This window comes from Hemicordylus capensis, chromosome 2 (genome assembly GCF_027244095.1).
Source record: "Hemicordylus capensis ecotype Gifberg chromosome 2, rHemCap1.1.pri, whole genome shotgun sequence".
Classification (NCBI taxonomy): Eukaryota; Metazoa; Chordata; class Lepidosauria; order Squamata; family Cordylidae; genus Hemicordylus; species Hemicordylus capensis.
The window spans coordinates 199,663,176-199,690,928 of record NC_069658.1 but is presented as its reverse complement, the minus strand read 5'-3'; the positions used below and the strand labels follow the sequence as shown (position 1 = coordinate 199,690,928).

Genomic DNA, 27,753 nt, shown 5'->3' with positions numbered 1-27,753 from the left:
TAAATGGTGGGAATAAGGCCCCAGCTGTCTGCTGAGCAGGTAAGAAACAGGAGGAATTCCTTTTGAGCAGTAGGAAAGGGCTTCCACTGTTCCTTACCCTCTTCATAACCTAGTGCCAATGTGAGACTACCTTCTTTCTTAGGCCTCCTGACTATGTGCCAGAAAGGATTTGGGGGAAGGGGGAGGTTGGTGGTGAGAACAAACAATGGCTGGCTGGCGGGCGAACTAATCCTGAATCTGTGGGCCCCTGCTGGTCCAAATCTGTCCCGTGGCAAACTGAGAGAGACTTCAGTACAATCAGGGGCGTAACTACTATTAGGCAAGGGGAGGCGGCTGCCTGGGGCCTCCCATGCCTCGAGGGGGCCCCCAGAGGCAAGTCACATGTGAAGTGTGTGTGTGCATCAGCGAGGGGCCCATTTTAAAATTTTGTCTCTGGGCTCACTCCAGCCTTGTTACGCCCCTGAGTACAATATTTTGTTCCCCCACACTTCATGGATAATTATTTGCAAGGAACCCTGCTTGGAATGATGACAAGGTACTGGAATCCTCCCCTCTCCTGAGGGTAATAACTTCCTGAGGGGATAGAAAAGCATGCTTACACGTTCCTAATCAGCAAAACTGAAATTACTGTGAGCATGTGCTGGCACATGTTGCCACAGAATATGGTGGGTGTGGCTCTTTACAGTTCTCCTTGTATACAAGTGAATTGAAGGTAGGTGGGGGGAGGACCTGCAACTCAGTGAGGACCAGACTCTGCTTCTGCCTCTGCTCTCTAGTGTAAAGGACTACTGGGCCTCATCAATGGTTTTGCAGCTCTTCTGCCAATCATCTTCCTGCTTGTGCCATTGTTGCCACTAGGCGCATGTGAGAAATCTTAACTAGCAGCTGGAAGATGTGCATGCCTGTAGATGAGGATCAATGCAGAGCTTCCTCATTCAATAAAGCTATTTATTCATTTACTTAATTTATATCCTGCTCTCGCTTAGAGTAGTGTACATGGTAATACCGATTCTCGCAACTACTGTGAGTTAGGTTAGGCTGATAAGTGACTGGCCCAGAGTAACAAAGTGAGTTTCATAGCTGAATGGGGATTTGAACTCGGTACTTCCCTGCTCCTTGTCCAGCACCCCTAACCCCTATACCACACTGGCTCTAAGCTCTGCTAGGGAAAATCCAGTTCCTATCTGAATCTTCGTTCTTTTGGGTCCTTGGGAGTAGGAGGCTGTAATTCTAGTGCCCCGGTGACACAAACCACGTTTCAAAAATACCTACACCTTCTCAATTGCATTAAGTGACATTTGAGGCATGAATTAACCAGTGAAGGAGAGTTTATTTTGAAAAAAGAATTGTGTGGTTATTTACAAATAGGTTTCCAGAGAGATGTGCTGCTTTGCAAGTTGGGTGCATTCTGAGCACATAATTGTCCAAGTTTGCCTCAAAAGCACCCACAGCATCTTCATTTGGAAAAAAATGTGTTGCACTGCAGTATATGTGGCTGTCCTGCATTTTTGTTTTAAGTTCTCACTGCCTGGTAAATAAAGCATGCATGCTGGGCTGTGTTGTGTTGCACACTAGGACAACTCTAGGAAAAGCACAGATGTGATATAGCTAGAACTCATTCACATCTTTCCATCCTTATGTTTAATGGACTGGCAATAAATGCATGACTTGGACACAACAGTTTTAAGAGCCATGTTCCCACTCCTCAAAACTTGAGGGTCATTCATAGAGGTTAGAATCATTTATGAGGACTTCAGACAGAAGTGGTGTAGACTTAAAACACGAGCCAGCTTCCTTATAGAAGCCAGAACTGCATGAGTGCTTTGTTCTCAGAAATCTCAACCTTGCAGCCAAGTCTAGGCAGTTTAAGTTGCTAAAATTTCCAATGTGGTGTAGGACTGCAGAGTGTGTAAAGCTTTTTTCAGGAGTAGTAGCTGTGCAAAATAAGAGCATATATTTGCTCACTTGGCAAGACTTACTCACAGCCTACTACTCGACGTCCTCTTGCAGAATTTGGGTTAACTTATGCAAAGTTTCCTTGTTATCTCTTAAGCATGGAGGACTTTTATTATTACTATTATTTTTACATTTATATCCTGCTCTTCCTCCAAGGAGCCCAGAGTGGTGTACTATATACTTAGGTTTCTCTTTCACAACAACCCTGTGAAGTAGGTTAGGCTGAGAGAGAAGTGACTGGCCCAGAGTCACCCAGCTAGTCTCATAGCTGAATGGGGATTTCAACTCGGGTCTCCCTGGTCCTAGTCCAGCACTCTAACCACTACACCACGCTGGTATGTAGACTGATAAAAAAGATTAAATCTCCCAAGTAGCCTCTTGCAATCAACGTCCTATTCAGTGAAGCAAAATACATCTAGTTCTAGAATTCTAAATCTAGGAGAACCAAGCCTGGAATTCAGGTGACTGACATACAACAAAGCTCTCATTGCTAGTGCTGCTTGCTGAGAGGAATATCCAGGCTAGACGCTTATATCTTTAGAAAATCCAGTGGTGTAATTAGCTATAATAAAAGAAACACGAAGTACTATTGACTGCAGAGTTCTTGCTACTAACAAATTCATCCCCAACTCAGATTCAGGAGCAACACATAGGAGCTCTGGTATGTGAGGGGAGAGATGGGCAATGGTGAGAACACTGTAAGTTTTTTAAAGTATGAGAATACTTCAGCTAAACCTTAATTCTCACACTCTGTACCGGACCATATCCATTTACAAAAAGCATGAAGGACAAAGCTTAAGCTAACCAAACAGGTGAGGTGAGAGTTGGACTGTGTGCCTGAAATGTGAATCTGAGGATACTTCAGACTAGCTGTCTGGCCCAAATTCCTGGGCTTGATTCCCCCGCCCCCTAAGTACTCTGTATATTTCATGGCCTGAATATAAATGTAACTTTCAAAGGTATGAAATTGACTGGAGTTTCAGGTGCCATGTGGTTTGCAACTTAAAATACTGCAAGCCGCATGAGGTAGTCTCTAGCCCAGAGGCAGATGCTTCCTTGGAGTCTTAAAAGAGCCTTTTCCTACTGGGTCTATTGGCTCCATGCAGTCCCACCATGCTATATTCAGTCAGTGATCGTATCTGGCTGCTTGGTGCGTGGCACAAGGAAGACACCACCATCAACAGTGAGCTGTAGTGCATACTCCTCGGGGGAGTAGGTGTTGCCAGCCTCATCACGAAGCATGCAAAAAACCTGGTGATACAGCGCCCCCAGTTTCTGCTTGGTGAGTGTCAGAGTCCTATCAAACTCGCCACGGTCCCGTAACAAGCGCTGCCGCTCACGACTCAGCTCGGCCAGCTCCCGCTCCAGGTGCACCAGCGTCTCAAGTTTGCGCTTGCGGCAGTTTTGGGCTGCAACTTTGTTCTTGCCGCGGCGGCGGATGTCTCGGATCAGGGCCAGCTGGGGCTCACTCAGTGGGAAGTGTGACACCAGCTCGTTGAAGTCGTCCACTGGCAAGTTGATGATCTTGTCAACAGGGAAGGGGATTTTCATGGCCAAGGCTCGACGCTCGTCCCGACTGCCAGCCAGCTCCCCACGTGGGCTCCGGCCTTTCTCCAAATAAGGTTCTAGGTGTGGGTTGGGGAAGGGTATCTCTGGCACAGGGGGCAATGGTGGGTAGGCTTGGGCATGGTCCATAGGGTACAAAGGTGCATACTCGGACCGCTCCAGCCCTTCTGCTTCCGGGGACTCTGCGTCGCTGTAGTTGAGTGACAATCCGGAATCTGATTCTAGGTCTTCCTGGGGCTTGTAGGCCCCCTGGGGCCCATAATTGCTGCTCAAACCCCCTGCTAGCCCTTTAGATCGGCCCAGTGTGGTGATTCCCGGTGGCTCAAGGGAAGATGAGATCAGCATGCCAGTGTAGCTGTAGATCGCACAAGGGGCTGTCAGGGCTTCTGGGTAGGGATGCTCATATGCTGGCGCAGGGTGGCTATAGCTGGAAACAAAGTTGTCCCCCATCATTGAGCATGGTCCATAGCTGGGAGCTGGGATCATCTGTTGCCCATGGCCGCACGCAGCAGGGTCATAGCAGCTCTCATTTGGCATATCAAGGCCCTGTAGGGATAGGAGAGGCAAGATGAGCAGCGGGTAGCAGATGGCACTCCTGTACCGAGGAGGAGGAGGACTTCACCTATTACATAGCATCAAAGAGCTTTAGGAACAGAAGCTGGAACCAAACCCAGGTGCTCTGTCTCCTAGCCCAAGGCTGTCCCCTGACTGCCAAGCCCCAGTTCTTCCCTGAATACAATCCATTTCCCCTTGTCAGTTTATCTCATTCAGTTGCACTCTGCTCTTTTTCCAATTCCTCTTCCATCATTGTTCCGTCTAGGATCTTGCTCTTCGCTCAGGATGTAATTCTTTTCTGGCCTACTGTACCATGCCACCCCAATCCCAAACTCTTTTCTGTTGCTTGCAGTGCCTCCTGCTGGCAGAAAAGTCTCCTTTTTGAGGAGGGCAGGGATGGGTAGGTGGGAGGGGAGCTGAAGAGGACTGCGCAGGTGCCTGGCTGGCTGGCTGGCTGAGATGGATGGGTTGATAGCGTTCCCCCTCTGAACAAAGGGGCGATTCATCCCCTCAGACAGATCCCCCATTGTGCACTATTCCCCCCACCTCACTTCTCTCCAGGGTCAGGTGCTGAATGGGGCAGTGTGTTGGGAGAGTAAGGATTAAAGAGGCAGCTGTGTGTAATGGATACCTGCCACCCCTCAACTGGGACTTTGTCCACACCTCCACAGCGGGACTAAACCACCCCATATAGGGAGCAAATGACTCTCTCTTCACCAGTTTCATGGAGCTCTGCTTTAATTCCTCCTCCCCACCACCCCCCGCCCCTTGCTGGTACTTTAGAAAATCCAGCAGGGACCTTCCTTAATGCTGGGGAGGAAAGAACTCAGAAATAGAAGGCCCTGTTAGTTTGTTCTCCCTGGGTGCAGCCCTGGGGCCCATGTCACGTAGAGGGCTGAACTGTGTATGTCCTTGGAAGGAGGAGGCAGGGAACACACTAGTCTGCAGCCAAGTCCTCTGAGGGACTGGTCCAAATGAGTCTCTAATCTCTATAATAACATTGCAGATGTCTAAGCATGTCTGTCCTGAATGTCTCTGCTTGCATCAGCAAGAGAGAGACCATGAGAAAGAGAGCAACGGGAAGCTGGTCAAAGATTCTCCAAACATAGCTTTCGCCTGGGAGACAGCCTCTCAAATGGCCAAGACAGAAGTAAGAAAATGCATCTCCCAAGATCAGGGCAAGTCTGTTTGATGTTTCAGATGTCATTTCTGAGTTGGGCATCATGCATCAGAGAATACTGTAAACATTTCATTTCTCATAGGGTATACACTATTATCTGACACTTGTCCTGTGCTAGTTATGTCATGGGGATGCTGGGCTTCAAATACAACATTCAGTTCTTGAGGTGGGGACACACAGATCAAAGGAGCAGTCGCTCAGTGGCAAAGCACATGCTTTGCAAGCAATCGGTATTGGGTTGAATCCCCAGCATCTGCAACTGGGGCAGGGAAATACCCCTGTCTGGAGTCCTGAAGAGCCTCTGCCAGTCAGTGATGACAATACAGAACTAGAAGGACCAATGCTCTGACTCAGTATAAAGTAGCTTCCTTTATCCTCTTTGGGAACAGGAATGAGGGAGATGGTTCTGCCAGCCCTGAAAGGAAGGAGCACAATAATGAACACATCCTCTGCTCATCCTTGCTCCTCATCCCCTCTGCTCCCATCTTTCTGATACAAGCAAAAAGGAACCCTCTCTTCCTTTCATGGCACCACTCCCTGGGTAGTGGCACTGACTCTACACCATTTCTCCTGGTACTCTTGTCCTCAGGTCTTGCCCTTAACCTTTTGAATCCATGGTTTGCCCATGCTTACCTGTAATTCTGAGATGGACAGAATCTCCTGCCAGGTGAGCTCTATCTCCCCCTGAGACCCAGATTCTCCCGCTGCCAGGGGGTTGTACAAGGGCAGGAAGGTGCCCCGAGCCCATCCTTGCTGAGGTGGGCAGGGTGGCATTTTGTCAGGCCGGACCCTGCTCAGCGTCTGCTCCAGCAGGGTCCCCCCAAAATCAGCCGTGGCAGCAAAGTTCTGCAAAGTGGAGAAAAGATAGTTGGGTTGGGTTAATTTCAACTCCTCCATATTCTGTATGCCTTGGGTTAGTCCCTAAGGACACTGGATGCAAAGGTCAGTTCTCAGGCTCAGATTCTGGAGAGTGGTGCTGGTGCGGGTGGTTTCTGAAACTGAGCAAGTGCTTTCTTTGCAGGGGAGATGCTGTATCAGCTAATGATGTTTCTCTGCTTGACTTGGTCTTGCAAAGCATCTGAGTGGACTTTATGTTGAGTTTCAACCTGGCAGACTTCCGTAGGCCATAGCTCAGTAGTAGAGCTCAAGCTTTGTACGCAGAAGATCCTGGAAGATCGGGTGGCTCTATCATCAGGCCATGTGAGGCAATAGACTCAGGTGGCAAATGCACCACAAGGCAGCAATTGCAGGCCAGCCCTGCTTCTCAGCTTTTTCCTTTGGCCGCACCCCGCTCGCTGGCTCTCCCTCCACCTCATCAATCCAGACTATCTCTTGCCTCCCCTTCACCATCAACCTCAGCTTCTAGGGCATGCTGCCATGGCAAACAGTGGGCAGTGGTGCCTGAGAAGCTGAGGTCAGCAGCCAGGGGGTGGGGCAGTGTCACTGCCTGCCCAGGGGTTGGGCCACCAAGGGGGGGCAGGGCAGTGCGTTGCCATTCACCTCAAGCGGCGAAAAGCCATGAGCCGGCACTGTTCGATCCTGGTAGCTCCACAGAAAAGACAGATAGCACCCCTGGTTAAGATCCTGCCTAAGACCGTGAAGATCTCCTCCAACTTAAACAAAGAGGACTTGGCTAGGTGGGCCAGTGCTTTGACACATGTTCATAATCTCCCCCAAAGACAATCCATCTCTACCCAAGATGCAGGTCAGGGGTGTGTGCGCAAAGCATCAGTGGCAAAGCATAATTGAGTCCCCACAGGATTGGCAGGAAGGCTATGTGGACTGAGCATGTGCCCAGGACATTTCCCAGAATACTCTGCAATACAGGGGCATTTTGTGGCAGACGTTCTTGGGCAGATGTGATGCAGCAAGAGCTTCTGGAACTCATTGATCTGCTGTATCAAATGTACCGAGCTATGCTTGGTAAACTACCTATGTCTCCTCCCCTCTTCTGACCTCAGAATTGGCTCTGAATCTGAACTTTTCAGGTGAATTAAATGTGAAAGTTTCAGCATTTGTTTTTAGGGGGGAAACATTTACAGCAAAAACAAAACCCACTAGAACCCATAGTGTATGTATGCGGGAAATATCCAGTGAGCATCAAGATAGTAAATGGCAAAAGAAAAGAAAATCTGTGGAGTTGGTTTAGACACAGCTCGAAAGCTCTGAAGCCGAAAGCAGGCACGGAGTTGGACAGTAGTCTACAACCTTCCTTTTCTGGCTGACTTCTGAGAATCCAGTTTTTGCACTCTGGTTCTCAGACCCAGTTTGGCACGGATGGGGCTGCCCATCTGGCCCTTGATAAGCTATCCCCGCCCCTCTTCTCACCTCAGAGCAAGCTCTGTGAATCTGCAGCGCGCAGCTGCTGAGATCAGACATTCATGAAGCCGCGAGGGTGCTCACTCTGTTCCTGCAAGACAAAGATAACAGCCTTCTTATCAGCCGCTGCAGTGCTGGCCCTTCCCAGAGCTGCTGGAGTTTTTTCGACTACTGAATGCCATGCTCAGAACCTTACCCACTGCAAGCATCATGCTTGGAGACTAAGGAAAGGTGACTGCAGGGAGCAAGGCCAGATGGGGGAGAGAATTGTCCAAGGATTTGATGGGGTGGGAATGAGGTTGGAATTTGGTCTTCTCCCTGTCTTTTGGGGTGATGTTAGAGTCATTTTATTGCAAACCACCACTACTGCACTTATGGCAGTTCATAAGTAAAATAACAATAACAGTAATACGTAACTACCCAAGCCCTAGCAACAAAAAGCACAATCCAAGCAATAAGCAACAATATAACATTTGCACCCAGTAAATAACAGAATGCACTACATTAAGCAAATAACACATTTGTGTGCGCATGTGTGCGCGCACACCCACACATACCAGCTACTGATACCTTTCAGCCTGTCATCACAACACCACAACCAGCAGAGATAAGCAGATGATTTTAAACAGCTGTTGGGCCAATCCTTTCTATTACACACTTTTTGTCTAGGTAGACTGTGGATTCTATGGGGCTGAGAATCTTTCTCCCTTTGAACTGTGTGCCATGCAACACCCAACCATAGAGACTTCAGCTTAACATGGCTGGCAACAACATGGCAAAAATCTTGCGGTTTCCCTTTAAAATGTGAGCCACAGCCAATAGAGGAATTCAAATTTAATCTGTGGAATTGGGAAGAGGGTGTTTAATTCTTCCCTTTGCTGATGTTTTTCCAATTAAAAGCACACAGACACACATAGCATACTCTTGTTATTGCCCCCTGGGGCAAAATGTACCTGTATCTATATGTATATCTACAATATAATACATGCACCTACAGCTAGTGCGTGTGTGATTTTAATTGGGAAAACAGCATGAAGGGGAAGAGTTAAACAAGCTCTCCCCAATGCCAGAGGCTTGATCTGAAGCCCATCCTACCCCCAGCAGCTGCTATTATGATTTTAAACAAAAACTGTGTATTCCCCCCACCCCCAAAGAACCCCAGTATCACATCTAGTTTGATCCTGAGACCACTATTAAAAATAAGAGGGAAATGCTGAAGAGTTTATTTTGCGGTTTTCCACCACTTGCTGAAGAGGAAAGCCCACTCTTCAGATTCAGTTGCAGAATTCACCCTGAAAACTGCTTGCCTCTTCAGCAGGACAAACCGCTGCAACAGAAGATTCAAAGGAACTCCAATTTATGGCAGGGAGAAGACCAAATCCCAACCTCATTGTGCAGATTGCTCTCTCCCATATGCACGTACAGCTTTGTTGTGTCATGGCAATAGAGGACAATTATAGCAGCTGAGGTTTTAATTCAAGGGTCCTGCCACAGTCCGATGGTAAGAAAATATGGTGGTCTACAAAGAAGAAGCAAACCCCACAAAAATAAGTCTGGAGACCATAAGGTTGAAAGACCACTGCCACTGCCACAGAGGATGGTGGTGTAGCAGTTCAGCTGGGCCAACGCAGATGCTCCCAAACCCTCCCATGCAGACTGTTCCCATGGATGTAGCCATGTGGCAGAACCAATAACATTCTGACCGGCACCACTTCCTGGGAAAGAGTTGCCCAAGGGTGGTAGTCCATTGTGACTTAAATTGCCATGAGGAAGCAGTGCCTTTCAACATGGTTGCACCAGGCCAAATGTGACTTCCTCAATTCTGTGCACAGGGGTTTCAGAGCTTCTGAACAGGCCCTCTGGCTGCAAAGGCATTTCCTTTTCATTTAACTCAACTTATGGGTTCAGGACAACCATTTTGTCTCTTTCTGTCTCTCAAAGGGTGTGCAGTTTTCAATGGCTTCAGTCACAATTATTTCAACTTTTTTTCACTTTTGAGCTGCCATGCAGCTTTCTTCAGTACATGGTTTCTAGACCAAAGATCCACAGCTAACCCTAACCAGCAACATGGGATCTACCATAAGGGAACGGAGGACTAATTCACTGCCTGGCAACCTATGGGTTGCTATCCGAGTGGAGTTGCGTGTGTGCCCTCCCCCGCGTTATTGCATTCAGTGCTGAGAGTGCTCATCTCCCATCCAAGTTGTTCAAGGTTGATTCTAATGTGCAGCTGGACACATTTTGTGCAGTTTAAAAAAAAAAAGGTGTAATGGAAACTACATTTTTGTACAGTTGGGCCTATGGAATTCAATAAGGAAGGAGGTTGCTTCTTAAAATGAAAAAGGATAGGAAAGGAAAGAGAAAAGGCAAAGGCAAATAAAGATGAATACAGCTTCCTTTCATAACTCAAAGAGTACATGAGAACCTTCCTTTCCTCTCTCCCATTCTTTGCAAGGCACCTCCGTTTTCCTTGTTTCCTCTCCACACAGCTGCTGGCTTTAGGAGGGGGCAGCCTGGGAGAGAGTGCCCACTTCAACAGGATGCCAGGCTGAGCTTGACGACTCGCTGTTTGTTGAAAGTCCTGTCTGCCATGAGCTAGAAAGAGAGAAAAGCAGAACCAGGAAGAGGTTCTTCTGCCTAATTTCTCTCGTATGGCACTTTATTATTCATTTATATTTTTCATGGTACTTAGTGGAGGCTGTTCTCACAGGAGGCTTAGCCTGGGTTAAGCTGTGTGTGAGAACTGCCGGTTGGGCAACACTGCCTAGCCCAGCTTTTTAGCCCAGCTGTTAGCCTGGGTTAATAGTGCCAAAACAGTGTTAGTCCAGGGCCATGTCTGTGTCTCCTCAAGTTTCATTTAGCATTGGGAAATCCCCCACTGCTTGGTGTAGGGTGCATTGTGGGATACCCAGAAGCCGGGATGGCCACTCTAGGTGCCTGTCTCTGTGGCTCCACTGGCTAAAAGAAGCCTGGCACTGTTAACCCAGGCCTACAGAGCTCCATGCTGCCTAGCAGCAACACATGGTTCATCTGCTGTGCGCTCCCAGAGCCAGGGGTGTAGCTATAATTGTGCAGATGGGTTAAAAGAACCGAGGCCCCACAGCTCCTGAGGGCCCCCCAGCTCCAACCCTCTCTACTTTCTTCATTCTCTGCCAGGGAGAGGGGTGGACACGGGCCCCCTGTCCCCTAGTGATGCCCTTGCCTGCAGCAATTCATGGATCATCTGCGGAGGAAGGTAAACTTTGTGCAGACTTTCCCCCACTCGTTCGCCCGCCTGTGTGAATGGCCCCCATGGTCTCTTTTCAGCTGGAAAAAAGGATGGAGAGAAAGACTTGGAGAGAGGGAAGACGACTGAAGAAGAAGCGACAGAAGGCCTGTGAGGCTTCAGTGGGATCCCAGAACTAGAGCAGGATTGTGCTGGGAACAAAGCAGCAATTTTATTCCAGTAGTAACTCTGGGCCCTTCTCATGGGTATTGATGGGGAAGGCTGGGAACAGCAGTAGGGCCTGTTACAGCACCACTAGGTTTTGCAGTCCTACACAAGCCACACAACTTGGCAACACTAGTAAATTAACCATGGGGGAGAGGGGCACCATCTCTCATTTTTAAACAGGGGTGTGCACGGACCGGTTGGCACAGTCCTTTACTTAACTGCGAGTCCCCGAACCAGTTTAGTCAAACCCATCAGCTGAGGCAGTCGGGTCAATGAACCGACTGTTTTCCTTCTCTCTGCCTCTTTCTTTTTCTGTTTATTGCCATTCTCCCATCTCTCTCTCTCTCTCTCTCTCTCTCTCTCTCTCTCTCTCTCTCTCTCAAAATTCTGGAGTAAGGGGATGCTCGTGGATGGGGGTGGGCTGCACCCACCAAGTTGTGCAGGAGGAAACAAACCTTAGAACAAACCCTGGAGTTGTGAACAGCGATTCCTAATTAACAAATGAGGATCTCTGTTCTCCCTCCCTCCACAATCAGCCCCATTGACTTTGCAAAGAACTTTGCTGGGAGGAGAAGCAGAAATAGTGCTTGCCTCTGCTTTGGAAGAAAACAACTGCACCCTAACCCTTTAACCCCATTGTGGCACATAACCCCTATGTCTGGCTGTGTGTGCATGTGCGTGTGCATGCGTTTCTGTGCTCACGTGTGGGAAGGAGGGGAAGCAGCACATTACAGTTTGAGTGCTGAAAAAACATTGACAACTCCACAACCAATTTGATTAAAAGCAGAGTCCTGTCTGGCTGCCATTAAGGGGCCACTTTGCATTCCTTGCAGTAAAAGAACATTGTCTGGAAGGCCCTTGGAAGCACCAGGTTGGAATTTGCTGTCATTAGGGAGCTCTGATGGCTGGCTCTAAGTGTCCAGAGCCCTCTAGTTGTGGAACATGCCCTTCTTTGTGCAGACTGGCGCACCAATCCCTGCCCCCCACCCAAAAAAGCCTGTTCCCTCTGTAGCTCTGTGAATAGCTTATTGAAGGGGTTCCCAGCCTTTTAAAAACAAACAACAAACAAGTGTTTAAAAAACCCTTCTGTCACAACCCTTCCCCTTAGGTACTCCATAGAGATAGGTATGTACACAACACACACACAACTCTCACTGAAGTTAATGGGAGAAGGAAACTTGTACCATTATTTTTGATATGTCTACTTATGAGTAACCTAGTGTGGATGTAAGCCAGTGACTGGAGTAGCTTGTCTCCCTAATGGTAACATTGAGAGCCCTTCTCACGATCAATATGAGTGGGCTTGCCAGAGGGTGGCGGCAAAGGCTGTCGAAGCTCGCTTTCCCCACAGACAATCCTGGTGCCAGGTCTGGGCCTGTGGATCGCGCACCCAGACATCCCACTTCTGCCTGAGGCAGTGCCGAGGTGTGGAGGCTGGGATGTGTCCTCCTGATCCCTGGAGATCCCACAATGCACTGTGCACAGTGCATTGTGGGCGTCCCCCTGGCAATGGCAGGGAGCCTGCTCCTGTGTCAGTGTCGGCTGGGAACAGCTGATGCTGACACACAAGCAGTCAGCCAGGGTGAGGGGCATACTCACACCCTTTACCTCGGCCATCAGGCCAGATGCCCAGGTGGGTTTGCTGCCGTGAGCCATGCAGCTCCCGGTGGTTCTCACGGGCAGCCAAGCCCAGGCTTAGGTGCCCTAGCCCGGTCTTGGCTGCTTGTGAGAACAGCCCCTTAAGTGTGTGTGTGTGTGTGTGTGTGTACACAAATATGCATAAAACCACAGATGTTTGTCTTACATTTAGGGAGACAGGCTACTACAATCACTGGCTTACATCCACAATGAGTTACTCACCAGCAGCCTTATTGGGGGAAAAATGAGGCAAATGTACTTGTCCTATTAATTTCAGTGGGAGTAAAAGTAAAGTGTGCCATCGAGTTGGTGTTGACTCCTGGTGACCACACAGCCTTGTGGTTTTATTTTGGTAGAACACAGGAGGAGTTTACCATTGCCTCCTCCCATGCAGTATGCGATGATGCCTTTCAGCATCTTCCTATATATCGCTGCTGCCCAATATAGGTGTTGAAACATATCAGCGGAGATTCGAACCAGCAACCTCTGGCTTGCTAATCAAGTCATTTTCCCGCTGAGCCATTAGGTGGCTCCATGGGAGAACTCAGTGCTAATTTTCGGAAGCCTGACAGTCAGGCTGAGGGGAGGGATATGCTGACATTTAGCCCATAGTCAGCCAGTCAAGAGCAGAGGAGGATGGTCTTCTTCCTCTTCCTCCTCCTGGGGCAGACCCACACTGCTGAAGACACACCGGCTTCAGGCCAGCAGTCCTCAGATCAGGAACACATAGTGTGGCTGCAGCGTGGGGAAGCAGGAGGGCTCAGAGGACCTCATGAGAGCCTTCCTGCTAGTACCCCCTGTTGGGAGCAAAGACAGCAGAGATCTACTTGCCCGAAAGAGATGAACCCACAACTTGGAGAGGAGGGAATGCATAGCTCCCAGACCAACGTGAGCAGCTGGCAGAAGGGGACTTGCAGCATTCTGTAGCATTCAAGAATGCTTGCGCAACCCTGGCATGGAGAGCCCAGATCCCAGGGCGACCTAGTTTCCTAACACAGGAGCCAGCCATGCATAATTATACAGCATGTCATGTCGCTTGCTCTTTGAGTGATTATTATGAACATTGTCCCATCCTCTTTCCAACAAGCTCAGAGTGACATGCATGGTTCCCCCCTTTTATCCTCACAACATCCCTGTGAGGTTGTCTAGGCTGACTGAGGGATAGCAACTGGCTTAAGGTTGTCTTTACCTTGCCACGCCTGAAGAGATTGTTTGAGATAGACAATTCAGTAGGACGCTTCCCAGTAATAAAAAGGCTGCCTTAGAGGGAGGAAGACATTCCTCTTTGTACAACATTCAGATTGCCCTTCCCCTCTCCTTTATGGGAGCAACCTCATTTCCCCCCTCTCCTTTCCTGGATTCCCAGTCCCCATTCGTTGCCTTGTGGTCCCCACTCCACAGCCTCTGAACTTAACCTCCAGATCTATGGCACACAGGCCTCTTGGATCCTTCACCCTAGGGTGGGTTCTACGCAACAGCTGCGACCAGGCATTCCCTCAGAACCTGAGGAGGCAACTAGAAGAAGTCGCTCTTCGTGGGTATCAGAAATAATAACCAGCACTGGCATGAGGGGTTTGCATTGCTGGGCAGCTCTTGAGGGCCCAGGGCCCTCAGAAAGGTTCACTGCTGACTCCCAAGACTGCCTTTCCGGTAGTGGTGGTGGTGGTGGAGGAGGAGGAGGAGGAGGAGGGAGGGAGGAGGAACAACAACAACAACTTTATTGGGATCAGGTAGGAGGAAGGAGCCCATGGAAGGCATTTAGCTGAGGGCCCCCTGAAACTTGGAGCTGACCCTAAAAGCACAATTTTTGGTTCCAGTCCCCCATTTAGAGACTTATCTCTGTTAAGACTTCCTTCATATTCATGAACTGCACCAGTCTGAAAAATAGAATAATAAATCTGGAAAGTATCTAGTGTGTCATCTAGTCATAGGAATATAGGAAGCTGCCATATACTGAGTCAGACCATTGGTCTATCTAGCTCAGTATTGTCTACACAGACTGGCAGCGGCTTCTCCAAGGTTGCAGGCAGGAATCTCTCTCAGCCCTATCTTGGAGAAGCCAGGGAGGGAACTTGGAACCTTCTGCATGCAAGCAGGCTTATGTCCTTCCTAGAGCGGCCCCATCCCTTGAGGGGAATATCTTGCAGTGCTCATACATCAAGTCTCCCATTCATATGCAACCAGGACAGAACCTGCTTAGCTATGGGAACAAGTCATACTTGCTACCACAAGACCAGCAATTTTCATGCTTTCCAGGCCAAGGATCCGCAGCTAAAAGGTAACCTTGTAGCATGGGACCTGCTGCTGTAATTATAATATTCTTATGGGTTGGACTATCCCAGAGATAGATGGTGAATGGACTGATCTTTGGATGGGGCTCACAGCTCACTGGCAGTGCATCTGCTTTGCATGCTGGAAGTTCCCAGGTTGAATCCCTGGCTTCTTCAGGTAGGGCTGGAAAAAATTCCTGCCTGAAACGATGGGGAGCCCCTGCTGGTCAGTGTAGTGAGCAAGATGGACCCAGGGTCTGATGCAGCAGAAGGCAGCCTCCTATGTTCCTGGCCAGCACTTCTCTGTCCTAGGGCTTTGTGTAACCTGTCAACTGGTGGTAAACAAAATCCAGCAAAATTACCTATGTCTAAGTCCTGCAGAAACCAATGGAACTTAAGTTCACTGTGGCTTATTCTTATATTTGCCATGGGGATAAGCATCCCTATGGTGAGTCCCACCTACCCAGATATATCATTCATTCCTTCATTCATTCATTCCATTTATAAACCGCCCCATCCAAAGGCTTTCATTTAGTAGTTACTGGGAACATGTTGTGTTCCATTGCCCCTGATGACGGCCTCCAGCGTCACAAAGCAAGGGCAAGGAAACTCCTTCTGCAATGGCCCTAACCCATGCAGTGGGCTCTTTTGAACCATATGAGTGGGAGTGCAAAACCCACTACAGAACTGCCAGGCCCCTCTTGGCAAATGTAAGGACTAGACCAGGAACTTGGGGCACAGTCCTAAGCCTGAAAACACACTCACTCACTCACTCAGAGGGGCATAGGATAGGACAGAAACCCCCACTGACCGGGGGAACTTGATACATACCATCGCTATCAGAGGCGTAACTATAGGGGGGGCAGGGGGGCATGTGCCCCGGGCGCCATCTTTTTTGGTCACGTGGGGGGCGCCGCCATGACAAAAAATTTTTTAAAAAAATTTAAATTTTTTTGTGTTAATACAAATGTTTCCTGCTCAGTACAGCAGCGCTGCAGCAGTCAAAGGAGCGTGGCGGCGCCCCCTCCCCCATGAGTGGTCCCTTCCGCGCCACCCCCCATTGCTTTGCTGGCGCCTGGCGGCCAGTCAGTGGCCTGGCACGGCGGCGGCGGGCGCTTGTGAGGAAAAACTTAAGTATAATGTAGTATGTTGGGGGGCGCGGGGGGCGCCATTTCAGTGCTTGCCCCGGGCGCTGTTTTCCCTAGTTATGCCTCTGATCGCTATTGCTGTTCTGTTAGTAGAAATTCATGGATGCAACTGCATTGCTCGAGCAACGCTGCCAGCATATGGTTGAAAATAGGGCAGGGCTGCGAATGCATGGAGGGCAGGATGAGGAAGAGAAGACCTATGCCAGATCCTACGCACCACTCAGACCTCAGCAGCCCCACCCTTGCTGATAGTATAACACGATGCCAACATTGGGGCAGCCTAGGTGCCATGCCACAGTAACCTGAAGACAGTGTGCCCAGCCTCACACAATGACATTTTGCGGGATTGTGCTCACCGTTTTACAAAGCTCTGGAGCTCCGCTCCTGAGCTTTGGGGGGATGTGATGGCTTTAAAATCTATTTATAGCTTTCTTCATGAAGCTGGAAGGGGAAGTGCATGCGGAGAAAGATAAAATGCACAGTGGCGCTTGGTTGGTAGCCTCCGCTCTTCCAGAGAGACCAATTCCTGCTGTGATCAATGCACACACACCATGAGAACAGAAACCTCTAAGGGGCTACTTCTGTTTATGAGGTGCCATCAGAACACAGGAAGCGGCCTTGTACCGACTCCGGCTCTGGGTACATCTAGCTCAGCATTGTCTACACAGACCGGCAGTGGTTTCTCCAAGGCAGGAGTATCTTTCAGCTCTATCTTGGAGATGCCAGGGAGGGAACTGGCATGCAAAGCATGCTCTTCCCAGAGCGGCCCCATCCCCTATGGGGAAGATCTCCCAGTGTTCACACATGTAGAGGTCATGCACACGACCAAGACTGGTGGTGGCGGGGAGGGCGGATGGCGGTGAGGAGGACAGGCAGGCTGGCTGGTTCCTGCCTGCCTCCCCACACATGAACGGAGGTGCTTAGACGGCACTGCTGCTCACCATAGCACACGAGTGGCACCATGGCAAGCAGCAGAGCAGGGAGCTGGAGGAGGAAGTCCTCCGGCATCCCTCAAAGCACTGTGCCTGGAGTGTGGTGCATTGAGGGATCCACCCTCAGCCAGGTGCTCTTGCTGCCCAGCTCAGTGCATGCTTGGCCTGGGTGCTGCCCAAGCATACACACGACCCTGGCGCTGGGGTGAAGGATGCGCTCATGCCCTTAACCCTGGCTAAAGACCGGGGCAAAATGGAGGTTTAGGCAGGGTGGGAGTGCCGGAATCAGGAGCAATTCCAGCTCTCCACACCGGCAGCCCAACCCAGGCTGGGCTGCCCTAGCCTGGGTTAGGCTGCTCATGAGAATAGCTTTGCAGCCTCCTGTGCAAATGCAAACCAGGGCAGACCCTGCTTAGCAAAGTGGACAATTCATGCTTGCCACCACCAGGCCAGCTCTCTTCCCATGTCTGAATTGGAGAAGGCTTTGAGTCTTGGCTAGCTGACTAGCACCGTGGACAGCCCTGGGGAAGACCGAGTTACAGCATGACCATCTGCTGTTAGGACATAAGCTGCATGCAACAGAGCAGGGGTGGGCAACCCTGGCTGGGATGATAGGAGTTGTAGTCCAACCACTGATGGAGAGCCAAGGTTGCCTGCCCCTGCAATAGAAGGCCCGGGGGTAATGGTAGAAATTGAAGGACACACCCGTGCAGATTCAAGTTGATAGAATCCCAGGCACCCAAATGCTTGGGCATGCAGAAATCTAGTGTGACTGCCTAGGAATGAGGACATCTGGGAGAAGATCCCTGGAAAACAACATTAAATACAAAGATGGTGCTCCTTCTCCCACATTTTAGGGCAGAGTTTTCAGACCTAGGAGTGTGGCTTCAAGGCGCATCTGAGCCCCAGCACCTCTCTTCTGAGCCACTAACCACTAGCCATGCTTTCCGGTGCAATTATGGTCTGCTCCTTCCGCCTGGTATGTTTTTGATGTCTGATGTTTTAGAAGGCAAGTACTGCTATTCTGGGAAGCCTCAAGGATCTGAAAGCTAATAGACCCAGCCTTTCTTCACCCATCCTCTCTCTGTGGTCCGTTATCGCATCTTACCCTTGGCTTTTCCCGTGTATGTTTCGACAGACACAGGCCTGCAATTTCCTCCTCCTCTGCTGGGATGTTGCACAAGAGAAAAACCGCACCCAAAGCTTCTTGGACAACTCCAGTCTAGAGAGGCCAACAGCAGGAAAGAAAATATTTTCAGATGAACAAGGTTCTACGGTAGCAGAGTTTCTGGTCCTTGAAACTACACTAGATTCTTTCTCTCATCCCAGAACAACTAATCAATCACACAGATGGATGAGACCAATTCATGCAGACAAGAATACCACTGATGGCAATTAGCCATGAAAGCTAAATGGAACTGCCATGTACAGGGGTAGTCTACCTCTGAATTCCAGGTGATTGAGCCAAACAACAGTGGATGGGATGGCTATTTCTATCATGCTCTGCCTGTGACCACCAGAAGTTTCTGTCTGGAAGCTTCTGGAAACAACGAGCGGGATTAGATACAGCAAGGCAGTTCTTTTTAACAGATAGAATTCATTGTTGCAAGATATGGTGGCAGCCAATAGCTTAGATGCCTAAAAAGGATTAGATGATACAGATTCATCACGAAGGAGAGGTCTGTCAATGGCTATGAGCCATGGGAGCTAAATCAAATGTCCATGTTCAGAGGCAGTGTGCCTCTAAGTTCCAGATGCTGGAAACAAACAAGAGGAGAAGCCTCCATCCCTGTGATTCCCTGCTCCGGAGCTTCCAGAAACATAGGAAGGCTGGTTGATGTTGGAAACAGAATGCTGGCCACCAGTGCTGTTTGCGCATATACCCAGCAGTGTGGGAGCATTTCAGTCAGCTGCAAACTCACACTGTAGTGCAAATGCCCGTATGTGAATTACACAACCATCTAGGAGGAGCCAAGAGCGTGGGTCTTCCCTATAAAACTGGTGCCAACTCTAGGGGAAAGACCAACACCCATGACTCTACCCACGCAGTTGTGTTAATCATATGTGCTCTTCCTCCACTGAAGTGGGTGATTGCGCCACATTGGAATGGCTCAGCTGGACATGCACAGGACGGGCCCATTACCCCACAAGGCCATTTTGTTGCTGTGCAAACAAGAAGCAGCTCTCAGACCCAGGCAGGTTTGGCCAAGGATCCCCCAAACACGGCAAGTTCATCAGCCACAGGACATGTGCAAAAACAGAAGCAGAGTCTTGTTGCACACTTGCAAGGTTTCAAGGACTACAATTTGCATGTGCAGTATGCCTAAGACACCTTCCCATCCCATCCCATCCCATCCCTTAAGTGATGACCTGCCGGCCACCCCAGGACTCCTGAGACTTCCCAACAAGTTGACCAAGCTGCTGCCTTCTCATCTATCCAATCATCCCCATTGGCACTGATGGTACACTTGCCTCATCATAGCCTCCCAGACTCCTGTTCCAGTGACCATAGGAATATACAGTAGGAAGCTGCCATATACTGCGTTATAGGTCCATCTAGCTCAGTATTGTCTACACAGACTGGCAGCGGCATCTCCAAGGTTACAGGCAAGAATCTCTCTCAGCCCTATCTTGGAGATGCCAGGGAGGGAGCTTGGAACCTTCTGCTCTTCCCAGAGCGGCCCCATCCCCTGTAAGGGGAATCTCTTACATTGCTCACACATCAAGTCTCCCATTCATATGCAACCAGGGTGGACCCTGCTTAGCTAAGGGGACAAGTCATGCTTGCTAACACAAGACCAGCTCTCTTCAGACCATGCCTGAACCCGATCATGAGCAGCATCACCCCAAATTGGGCAGCCAGTTTGGGTGGCAGGTGCATAGGGCAGGCATATCAGGGGGAGCTTCACCGCTTCATGGAGTAAGCACTACTCTACAGTAATGCAACTGCCAGCGGAGCATTCTTATTTCAGAGGTATTTCAGACAGACAGCGTGGTATAGTGGTTGGTCTAGGACTGGGCAAACCCAAGTTCATATCCCCGCTCAGCCATGCTATGCAACTCACTGGGCAACTCTGGGTCAGCCACTTATCTTTTGGCCTAATCTACCTCACAGGGATGTTGTGAGGATAAACATAACCTGTACAATGCCCTGGGATTCTTGGAGGAAGAGCAGGATATAAAGGTAGGTAGAAAGAAAGAAAGAGGTTCACATGTATGGTGTTTATATTCACCTGGTGCATATAGACATGGGTGAGGGCGTGCAAGGTCTGAGCAAAGTGTGTGTGCATGGTATACATGTGGATTTGTGAGGTCTGAGTGATAAATGCATACATAGTGCATATGTACCCAGATATGCATATAGGACCCACAAGTCAATAGAAGGAAGAAATCCCAACTTCTGTGTCAAGAGCAGTATGTGAGGTGAGTTTCAGATAGCCCTGTGGACTCCAGTCTAGAGAACCCCACATGAGAGATGGGAGGGCAACTTGTGTGAAGGTATGTTGTCCTACCAGTCTTTTTTGGTTGTATAATTTGGTACCAACTACAGCTGGTACACCAGCTGCGACCCTACTTGGAGAAGTTGGACCTGATCTCAGTCAATCATGCATTGGCAACATCCAGATTGGACTACTGCAATGCGCTCTACATGGGGCTGCCCTTGAAGACTGTTTGGAAGCTTCAGCTGGTTCAGAATGCTGCTGCAAGGATGCTCGTGGGTGTGGGTCGCTTCATGAGTATTACACCCATCCTGCGGAAGCTTCATTGGTTACTGGTCTGCTTCTGGGCTAGATTCAAGGTGCTGGTCTTGACCTTCAAAGCTCTACACGGCTTGGGGCCAGGGTACTTGTTGGACCGCATTTGCCCATATAAATCTGCCAGGGCCCTTCACTCATTGTCTCAGGCCCTGCTCATGGCCCCGCCAGTAACAGAGAGCTGGTTGGCGGGGACTAGAAACAGGGCCTAGAAACAGGGCCTTTTAAGTTGTGGCCCCTCAGCTTTGGAACACCCTCCCTGAAGAGCTTCGCCATGCTCCCTCCCTCAGTGTTTTTAAAAAAACAACTTAAAACACACCTTTGTAAGGAGGCTTTTTAATGCTCAATTTTTTGTTATATCTGGTGGGTTCTTTAGCTTTGTATAACTTTGTTTTTAACTTTTAAAAATAATTTTTAATTTGCATCTAATAATGATTGTAGTTTTTAACCTTTTAACTTGTTTGTTCAACTTGGTTAATTTTATTACTTTTATTGTGTCTTGTATCTATTCTATTGTTGAAAGCCGCCCCGAGCAGTAGTGCTGGAGATGCGGGGTATACATATTTTAAACAAACAAACAAACAAATTCCCATTATCAGGCTGATTATGGTTGATGGCACTCTTGTGTGTTGGCATTTTAATATCTCTTCAGAGCTCTTGATTTGGCTGATGAAAAAAAAGGATGGATTATGTTTTTCTATGAAATGCAATTAAAATGCTGGTATTATTATTTTTTAAATGAATCAATACATATGCTGCATTGATATATTGTTACTCAAATGCCCGTTGCTGTTGCTGGTATGCATGATATATGCAGTTATTGTTTTTATTTTATGTTTTGGGAGACACTTTGAGAGCAATCTCCTTTGTGGAAAAGAGTCAGACTAATTAAAAGTCTAATCTAACCTAATCTTTTTTTTTTTTGGACACATTCACATAGTACCCAGTTTGTAGTGGTGGCTGGTTGATGTTAGAAACAGAATGCTGGCCAGCAATGCTGTTTGCCCATATACCCAGCAGTGGGTGAGAGAATGTCCCTGTGCCCCTATGGGAGAGGGGCCCCTCTAGCTGCGCAACAACTTGCTCTTCGCTTCTTGTCCTCTAACACAGGGATTCTCAACCTTGGGTCCCCAAATGTTGTTGGACTTCAACTCCCATAATCCCCAACTAAAGGCCATTGGGGCTGGGGATGATGGGAGTTGGAGTCCAACAACATCTGGAGACCCAAGGTTGAGAATCCCTGCTCTAACACCTCTCTCCATGGGCCCACCTTCACATGTCCTCCCAGGGCTCACTCCAACCTTTCTATGCCCATGCTTGCTGGCCATTTCCTTCTGGTTGTAGCACATGCCTGGAAGCATGATTTTCCAAACTAGGGTCGCCATTGCCAACTCTGACTGAAGCTATTTCTGGAGAACGTCTCACCCAAGATTTCCCACAATATCAAGCCATTAAGATCTCCTGGGCTGCTTCCGATAGTCCCCTGGAGATGGATGCCAGTTCCTGGAGACTCCGTCCAGGCCACTCCTGGAGAGTTGGCAAGCTTATTCTAAGCCCAAACATATGGGTGCAGAGCAGGCTACAGTGTTTCTACGGTCAGAGAAAGTGACTCCACATCAGGGCTGCACAACTTCGACCCTCCAGCTGTTGTAGCAATAGCAATAGCAATAGCACTTACATTTATATACCGCTCTATAGCCTGAGCTCTCTAAGCGGTTTACAATGATTTAGCATATTGCCCCCAACATTCTGGGTACTCATTTTACCGACCTCGGAAGGATGGAAGGCTGAGTCAACCTTGAGCCCCTGGTCAGGATCGAACTTGTAACCTTCTGGTTACAGGGCGGCAGTTTTACCACTGTGCCACCAGGGTTGTAGGACTATAACTCCCATCATCCCCAGCCGCAGTAAGGGATGGTGGGGGTTGTAGTCCAGCATCTGCAGGAGGGCTGATGTTGTGCAGCCCTCCCCTACCTATTCTCAGTTGGGCAGCTGCTGAGAGCCAGACCCATTGCTGATTCCAAAGACTCCCATGCCTGGAGCATTCATGGGGAGGTAGCAGCACTCTCAGGGCCCCAACTAGGAGGGGACCAAAGAGGGCTGTGGAACAAAGCTCCCCCCCTTGAAACTCAGAGCTGGTCTTGCTCAGATACATTTGCATTTAAAGATCTGAGCTTTGCCACAGATTGTGGGGTCAAACCCCAGGAGATCCCTACCCTAACCCAAATTAGTTCTGAGTCATATTGAAAAGAACAAATGAATTATTCACCAAAATGGCCAGTTCTCCCCACCAGCCAAAGCATCAGTTCTTCAGCAAATTTGGTTTGAGTCAACACCTCTTGAGTAAAGAGTTCTTATGTAATTTATTTGATATTGTAAACCACTTTGGTTGCCTTTCTCAAGGCAGAAAGGCAGTATAAAAACAGTGACTGTTGGTGGTGTCTGTCTTATGTTTCTTTTTAGATTGTGAGCCCTTTGGGGACAGGGAGTCATCTTATTTATTTGTTATTTCTCTGTGTAAACTGCCCTGAGCCATTTTTGGAAGGGCGGTATAGAAATTGAATAAATAATAATAAATAATAATAATATGGGCTGGAGGAAGGCAACAGCCTTTTTTTTGAGAGAGATCAAAAATGGCTTGAGAGAGCTTTGCACCCCATAGTATACATATACATTAACTCATTGTTGTCTCTGGTCAAATAAACTTTGCAGGTTTCTGAAATAATACCCACACCTACAAAACCTGTCTATCAGAGGCAAAAGTGGGATGAGTGTACGCAATACAAGCAGCAATCTCTCTTTCAAAACACTTTCAATTACCTGTTTTAAAACCACCCCACTTGCATCTGGTCACAGATTACCTTCTTGCTGAGTGGTTACATGCACACCAGAAGATCTTCCTATGGAACCTCACAGCTGAGCTTAAGAACTGAACTTGCCCCCTTCCCGCCCTCCTAACCCCTCTAGCCACTGCACTGCACTACACTGGCACCAATACTTCACAAAGACATTTACTTTATTGTTCTACTTCAAACATATTCCTACTTTATGTCCTATTCAAGGGATGTTCGAGGCAGCTAACAGCATGTTGTAAGAACAGTTTAAACAGATAAACAGCAACTAGAAAGAGGAAACAAATAAAAACTGGAAAACTAATACAATATTTCTTAACACAGGAGTCAGAAAACCTGAAGCACAGGGACCAATAAATAAAGATATTGGGGTGGGGAATATGCTTGGATTGCCTGTTTAAAAGCTGGCAGTGCTGGGGCCGATCAGGCCTCTGGGAAGAAGGAGTTCCACAGGTAGGGCATCAATGCCTGTGTCCATACTAGCTGAATGCTTACAAGTAATAGAATGTGCAGCAGAGCTTTCAATGACATTGCAAATGTTCCTAGAGAAAGCCGTGACATCTTAAACTCTAGGCCAAAGCTCTCAGGCCAGAAGAACTTGACCAGCTAAACACATCCTAAGTAGTACAGCATCTAAAAGTTCAGGTTTTTTCTTCAGTTCTGCATTTCCTCCTTGCTTCGCAACATAGGAAAAGGCCCTCACTGACACATTGCAAACACCAACATTAATTCAGCTGGGGGTCTTTTTGTGTATGTGTGCACAAACACTGAATATTTTATTTTTCTGCTGTTGTATCTTGTGCAACAACAACGTTGTCACACCTTCACTGGTTTCTTGCATGTACGCACATGAATAGACATGCAAGAGACTTGACGACATACAGGATGCTCTTCATTTGTACATCTCTGCATTGCAGAGTTTGGTTTACGCCTGGGGGTGCTTGTATGCTGGGTTGTTTGCAAGTCCACCTACATACTTAGATGTGTTTCTGCACACGTATATCACTGCTGTTGGTGTCTACTCCTGTGTGTGTCATTTGTGTGTACACATGATCTGCCCCTCCACCCCTGGAGTTAAGATCCCTCCAGAAAATCATTGGATTTTTCTAGTTAAAGACATACTGTCTAGAAAGGGAGACTCAAGAGAGTCAACCTGCAGGCTCCTGAGAAATACTACAAAAACATAGCTGCAACTTCAATGTCAGAGCAGAACTGCTCAGAGAAAGAAGATACTTGTTGCTCCTGATTACACATTTACACACACACACGCACGCAGACAACGGGTCCCTAGGACTGTGTTTCATTATTCACACTCTGAGCAAGGTACTGGCACTCAGGTGGAAAAGGACTTGAAAATGGAGAAAGACTCGAAGGGGTCCGGTCAAGACCACAGTCCGGTAGGATTCTCTTCAGAAGACAATGCCTAGCCCTATGGACCAAGGAAACGGCGGACACACGTGTCGGTAACACATTCGGAAAGAGAGCTAATGAATAAGAGCAACTCTGTCTGAGAACCTGCCGCTCTGGAGCCTACCTCAGACTTTAAACACCCCCCACCCTTGCCCAGCATCACATTCAGGGACACAAATGCCCCCCCCCGCCCTTCCCTAAGAGGAATAGGAACAATAGTATCCTTTGAGGCTGTAGCATGGTCCCTTACCTGCTGGAATTCCCAGCTGCCGAGCCAGGTGTGCAGGTGGGGGGTGGGGAGAAATGTCTCCTTCAGGAACGTGTAGGAGAAAGGACCCCAATTTCTCCAAGGCGTGAGCGCTGTTCCCTTCACTGGGCCGGGTTGCTAAGGAACTTCAGGGTGCCTCCATTGCTGCTGCAGTCCCACAGACCTTCAGGTGGTCAGAGCTGTACAGTGTGCCCCGCCTTGCCTCACTGGGGGCTGCTGATATTACATAACGGGGGCCGCCCCTGAGCAAGGGGCAGGGAAACCACACAGGGTTGGTGGCGGAGATGGCCCAAGGGTTCTCTTCCCTCCCACAAGCCTTCTCTCACGCCCAGCCTTTCCAAGAAAGGCCACAGAGAGCTTTGCTATCTATACCCGCAGCACTCAAGGGGAGAGAGGACCCGGAACACCACAGCATGCTCAGAGAAGGAAGAGAGAGAGAGAGAGAACGCGTATGCCAGTGTGACACTACCATACACCAACACACACATATACATACAAGGAAGCTGGAGAGGCCAAGAGGAAGAAAAAGGGAAGAACGCTACAGAATGCACAAGGCTACACTTCACTACAACAACATTACAGCATGAGCTTGGCATACCCACACTGTCTGTGACACAAGTCACTGGCCTCCAGAGGGACATCTGACACAACAACAGTGCACCTGGCATTCAAATGTCCGTATAGGCTCACAGCAAAGAGCCTCTCAATGAAACACTGCAAGGTACGGAGCAAAGATAATGTAGACACACAGCCCACCCATAAAGAAAACACACACACACTCACTCACTCACACACACACGCACAGAGACACGAATCAGTGAGCATAGTTTCAGTGCAAATCAAAACCATTTTAAAACGGCTTAGCTGTTGGGGTATGATAGTTTTGTGGCAGTGTTAAGCATCCAGAGAGTGTCTTACTCTGCTCAGGAAACGGCGACTCCCAGGGTGCCAGGGCATGGAGCCATGACAGTTACACTCAATTACATTCGCAGTGCAGACATACTTGCCTAGTTCTACCACATTCCAATTTTCTCTCGCACACTCGCCAATTTCCACATCCTCACAAGGACCCCTCTCAAGTGCTCCAAATGTGACCCTGAAAATGAGGATTTACATCTGTCCCTCTGCCTGCTTATCTCCTGCAATGCTTTGGACTTAGCCTATGGTTGCCAACTTTCTTTGCTAGGCTTGTTTCTGTGCATTTAGTGGGACCAGCTAAATTATGCTTGACCTGCATAAGGTGAAGCTTTTCCTGTTACTTACCTCCATGCCAGGAAAAACCCCACCTATTTAATTACTGCAGGTTAGGCTGTTAAAGGCACAGGAGAGAAAGGCTAGTATAAATTGTGGCAACCCTAGACCTGATCAAAAGCAGGAATGCCTTTCACAGTGAGGGATGGCTAAGGGGTCATGCTCACAGTGATGGGTTCAGCTCCTGCACACAAAAGCAATTGGGGTAGGGACATTTCTGTCCCATTTCAGTACACAACAGGACCCCTTTGTGCAGGAATGTTCCACATCTCTAATATGGTGACCAGCCCTGCCGAGAAGTTACTGACACTGCTTTGAATGAAAGAATCCACAAGAGCTGGGATCAGTGCAGTGTACTGGCACAGCAGTTTGAGGAGGGCAAATGTCCACATGCATCCTGACCCCACAGCCAACATAAGGCTGTAACCTATGCACTGGCCTCTCCAACTGGAACCTTCCTTCATTTGCTGTGTATTCATTTATCACACTGTACAAGGGCACAAGCTAATACTGGGCACAACATTCAGCATCCTGAGAACCTCAGCATTTAGGTCTATTTGTTTTTAGTATTAAAAAAACAAGATTCTAGCCCTTAAGGCTCTGAAGAGAAGCCTGCAAATGGATTGAGGAGCATTTTACCCAATGGGCAAGTGTAAATTTTCTGTGTCCTGCGTTGCCCTTTCTCCTGCTCCAAGTGATTCATTCCCATGCTGACCCCAGTGTAAAAAGAAAAGACAGATCTCTTAGCCAGCATGTATACATCTGAGAAGTTGTGTGCTGGTACATCCTGTCTGCATGATGCATCTTACTAGGGTATCCTGGACTGGCCTACATATGTGTGCGGTAAATTGCAGGAATAAAGCAATTGTATGTGCCTATGCACAAGCATGTGTGTCTGCTATGCATGTGAATGAATGTGTCACCACCGTTTCCTGCCCATAGCTGCATGTTTGAAGTGCTTCAGGCATGTGCCAATCTGACAGCTATCGTGCACATCGTGTATGTTTTTGCTGTGTTCTGATCTAGGACGTCCATAGATGTGAAGAGGACGTCCTGCAACAGGATTCAGTTGTGGAGTTTTATTGTAAAGATCAGGCATTATGTTTTATCCCCATATTGAGGCTGGTTGCGGATACAAACTGTTGCCAGTACATGTAACCTTCTATGCAAGGTTCTGACCGCGGGGTACATCTATTCTTCTGTCCACAATACAATACTTT

The 27,753-nt window shown here is 48.5% G+C and overlaps 1 protein-coding gene across 1 annotated transcript; it reads right to left on the bottom strand.

The window, feature by feature from the left end:
• Positions 1-1,310: 1,310 nt before the first annotated feature.
• On the bottom strand, positions 1,311-25,427 carry NFE2 (nuclear factor, erythroid 2). Its single transcript, XM_053288551.1, has 5 exons — positions 25,265-25,427; positions 18,106-18,219; positions 7,586-7,667; positions 5,891-6,103; positions 1,311-4,068 (listed from the first exon to the last, which is right to left on the bottom strand). The coding sequence occupies exons 3-5, from the start codon at positions 7,634-7,636 to the stop codon at positions 3,079-3,081; spliced, it is 1,254 nt and encodes a 417-aa protein (XP_053144526.1). The 5' UTR covers positions 7,637-7,667; positions 18,106-18,219; positions 25,265-25,427; the 3' UTR covers positions 1,311-3,078.
• Positions 25,428-27,753: the final 2,326 nt, after the last annotated feature.

Bases quoted from the DNA above. Each gene is read 5' to 3' on its own strand.
- NFE2 (XM_053288551.1), bottom strand. From the start codon at position 7,636: ATGTCTGATCTCAGCAGCTGCGCGCTGCAGATTCACAGAGCTTGCTCT. The intron at 6,104-7,585 runs GTGAGAAGAGGG...TCCACTTTGCAG, and splicing joins TTCACAGAGCTTGCTCTGAG to AACTTTGCTGCCACGGCTGA. The intron at 4,069-5,890 runs GTAAGCATGGGC...CTATCCCTACAG, and splicing joins TGTCCATCTCAGAATTACAG to GGCCTTGATATGCCAAATGA.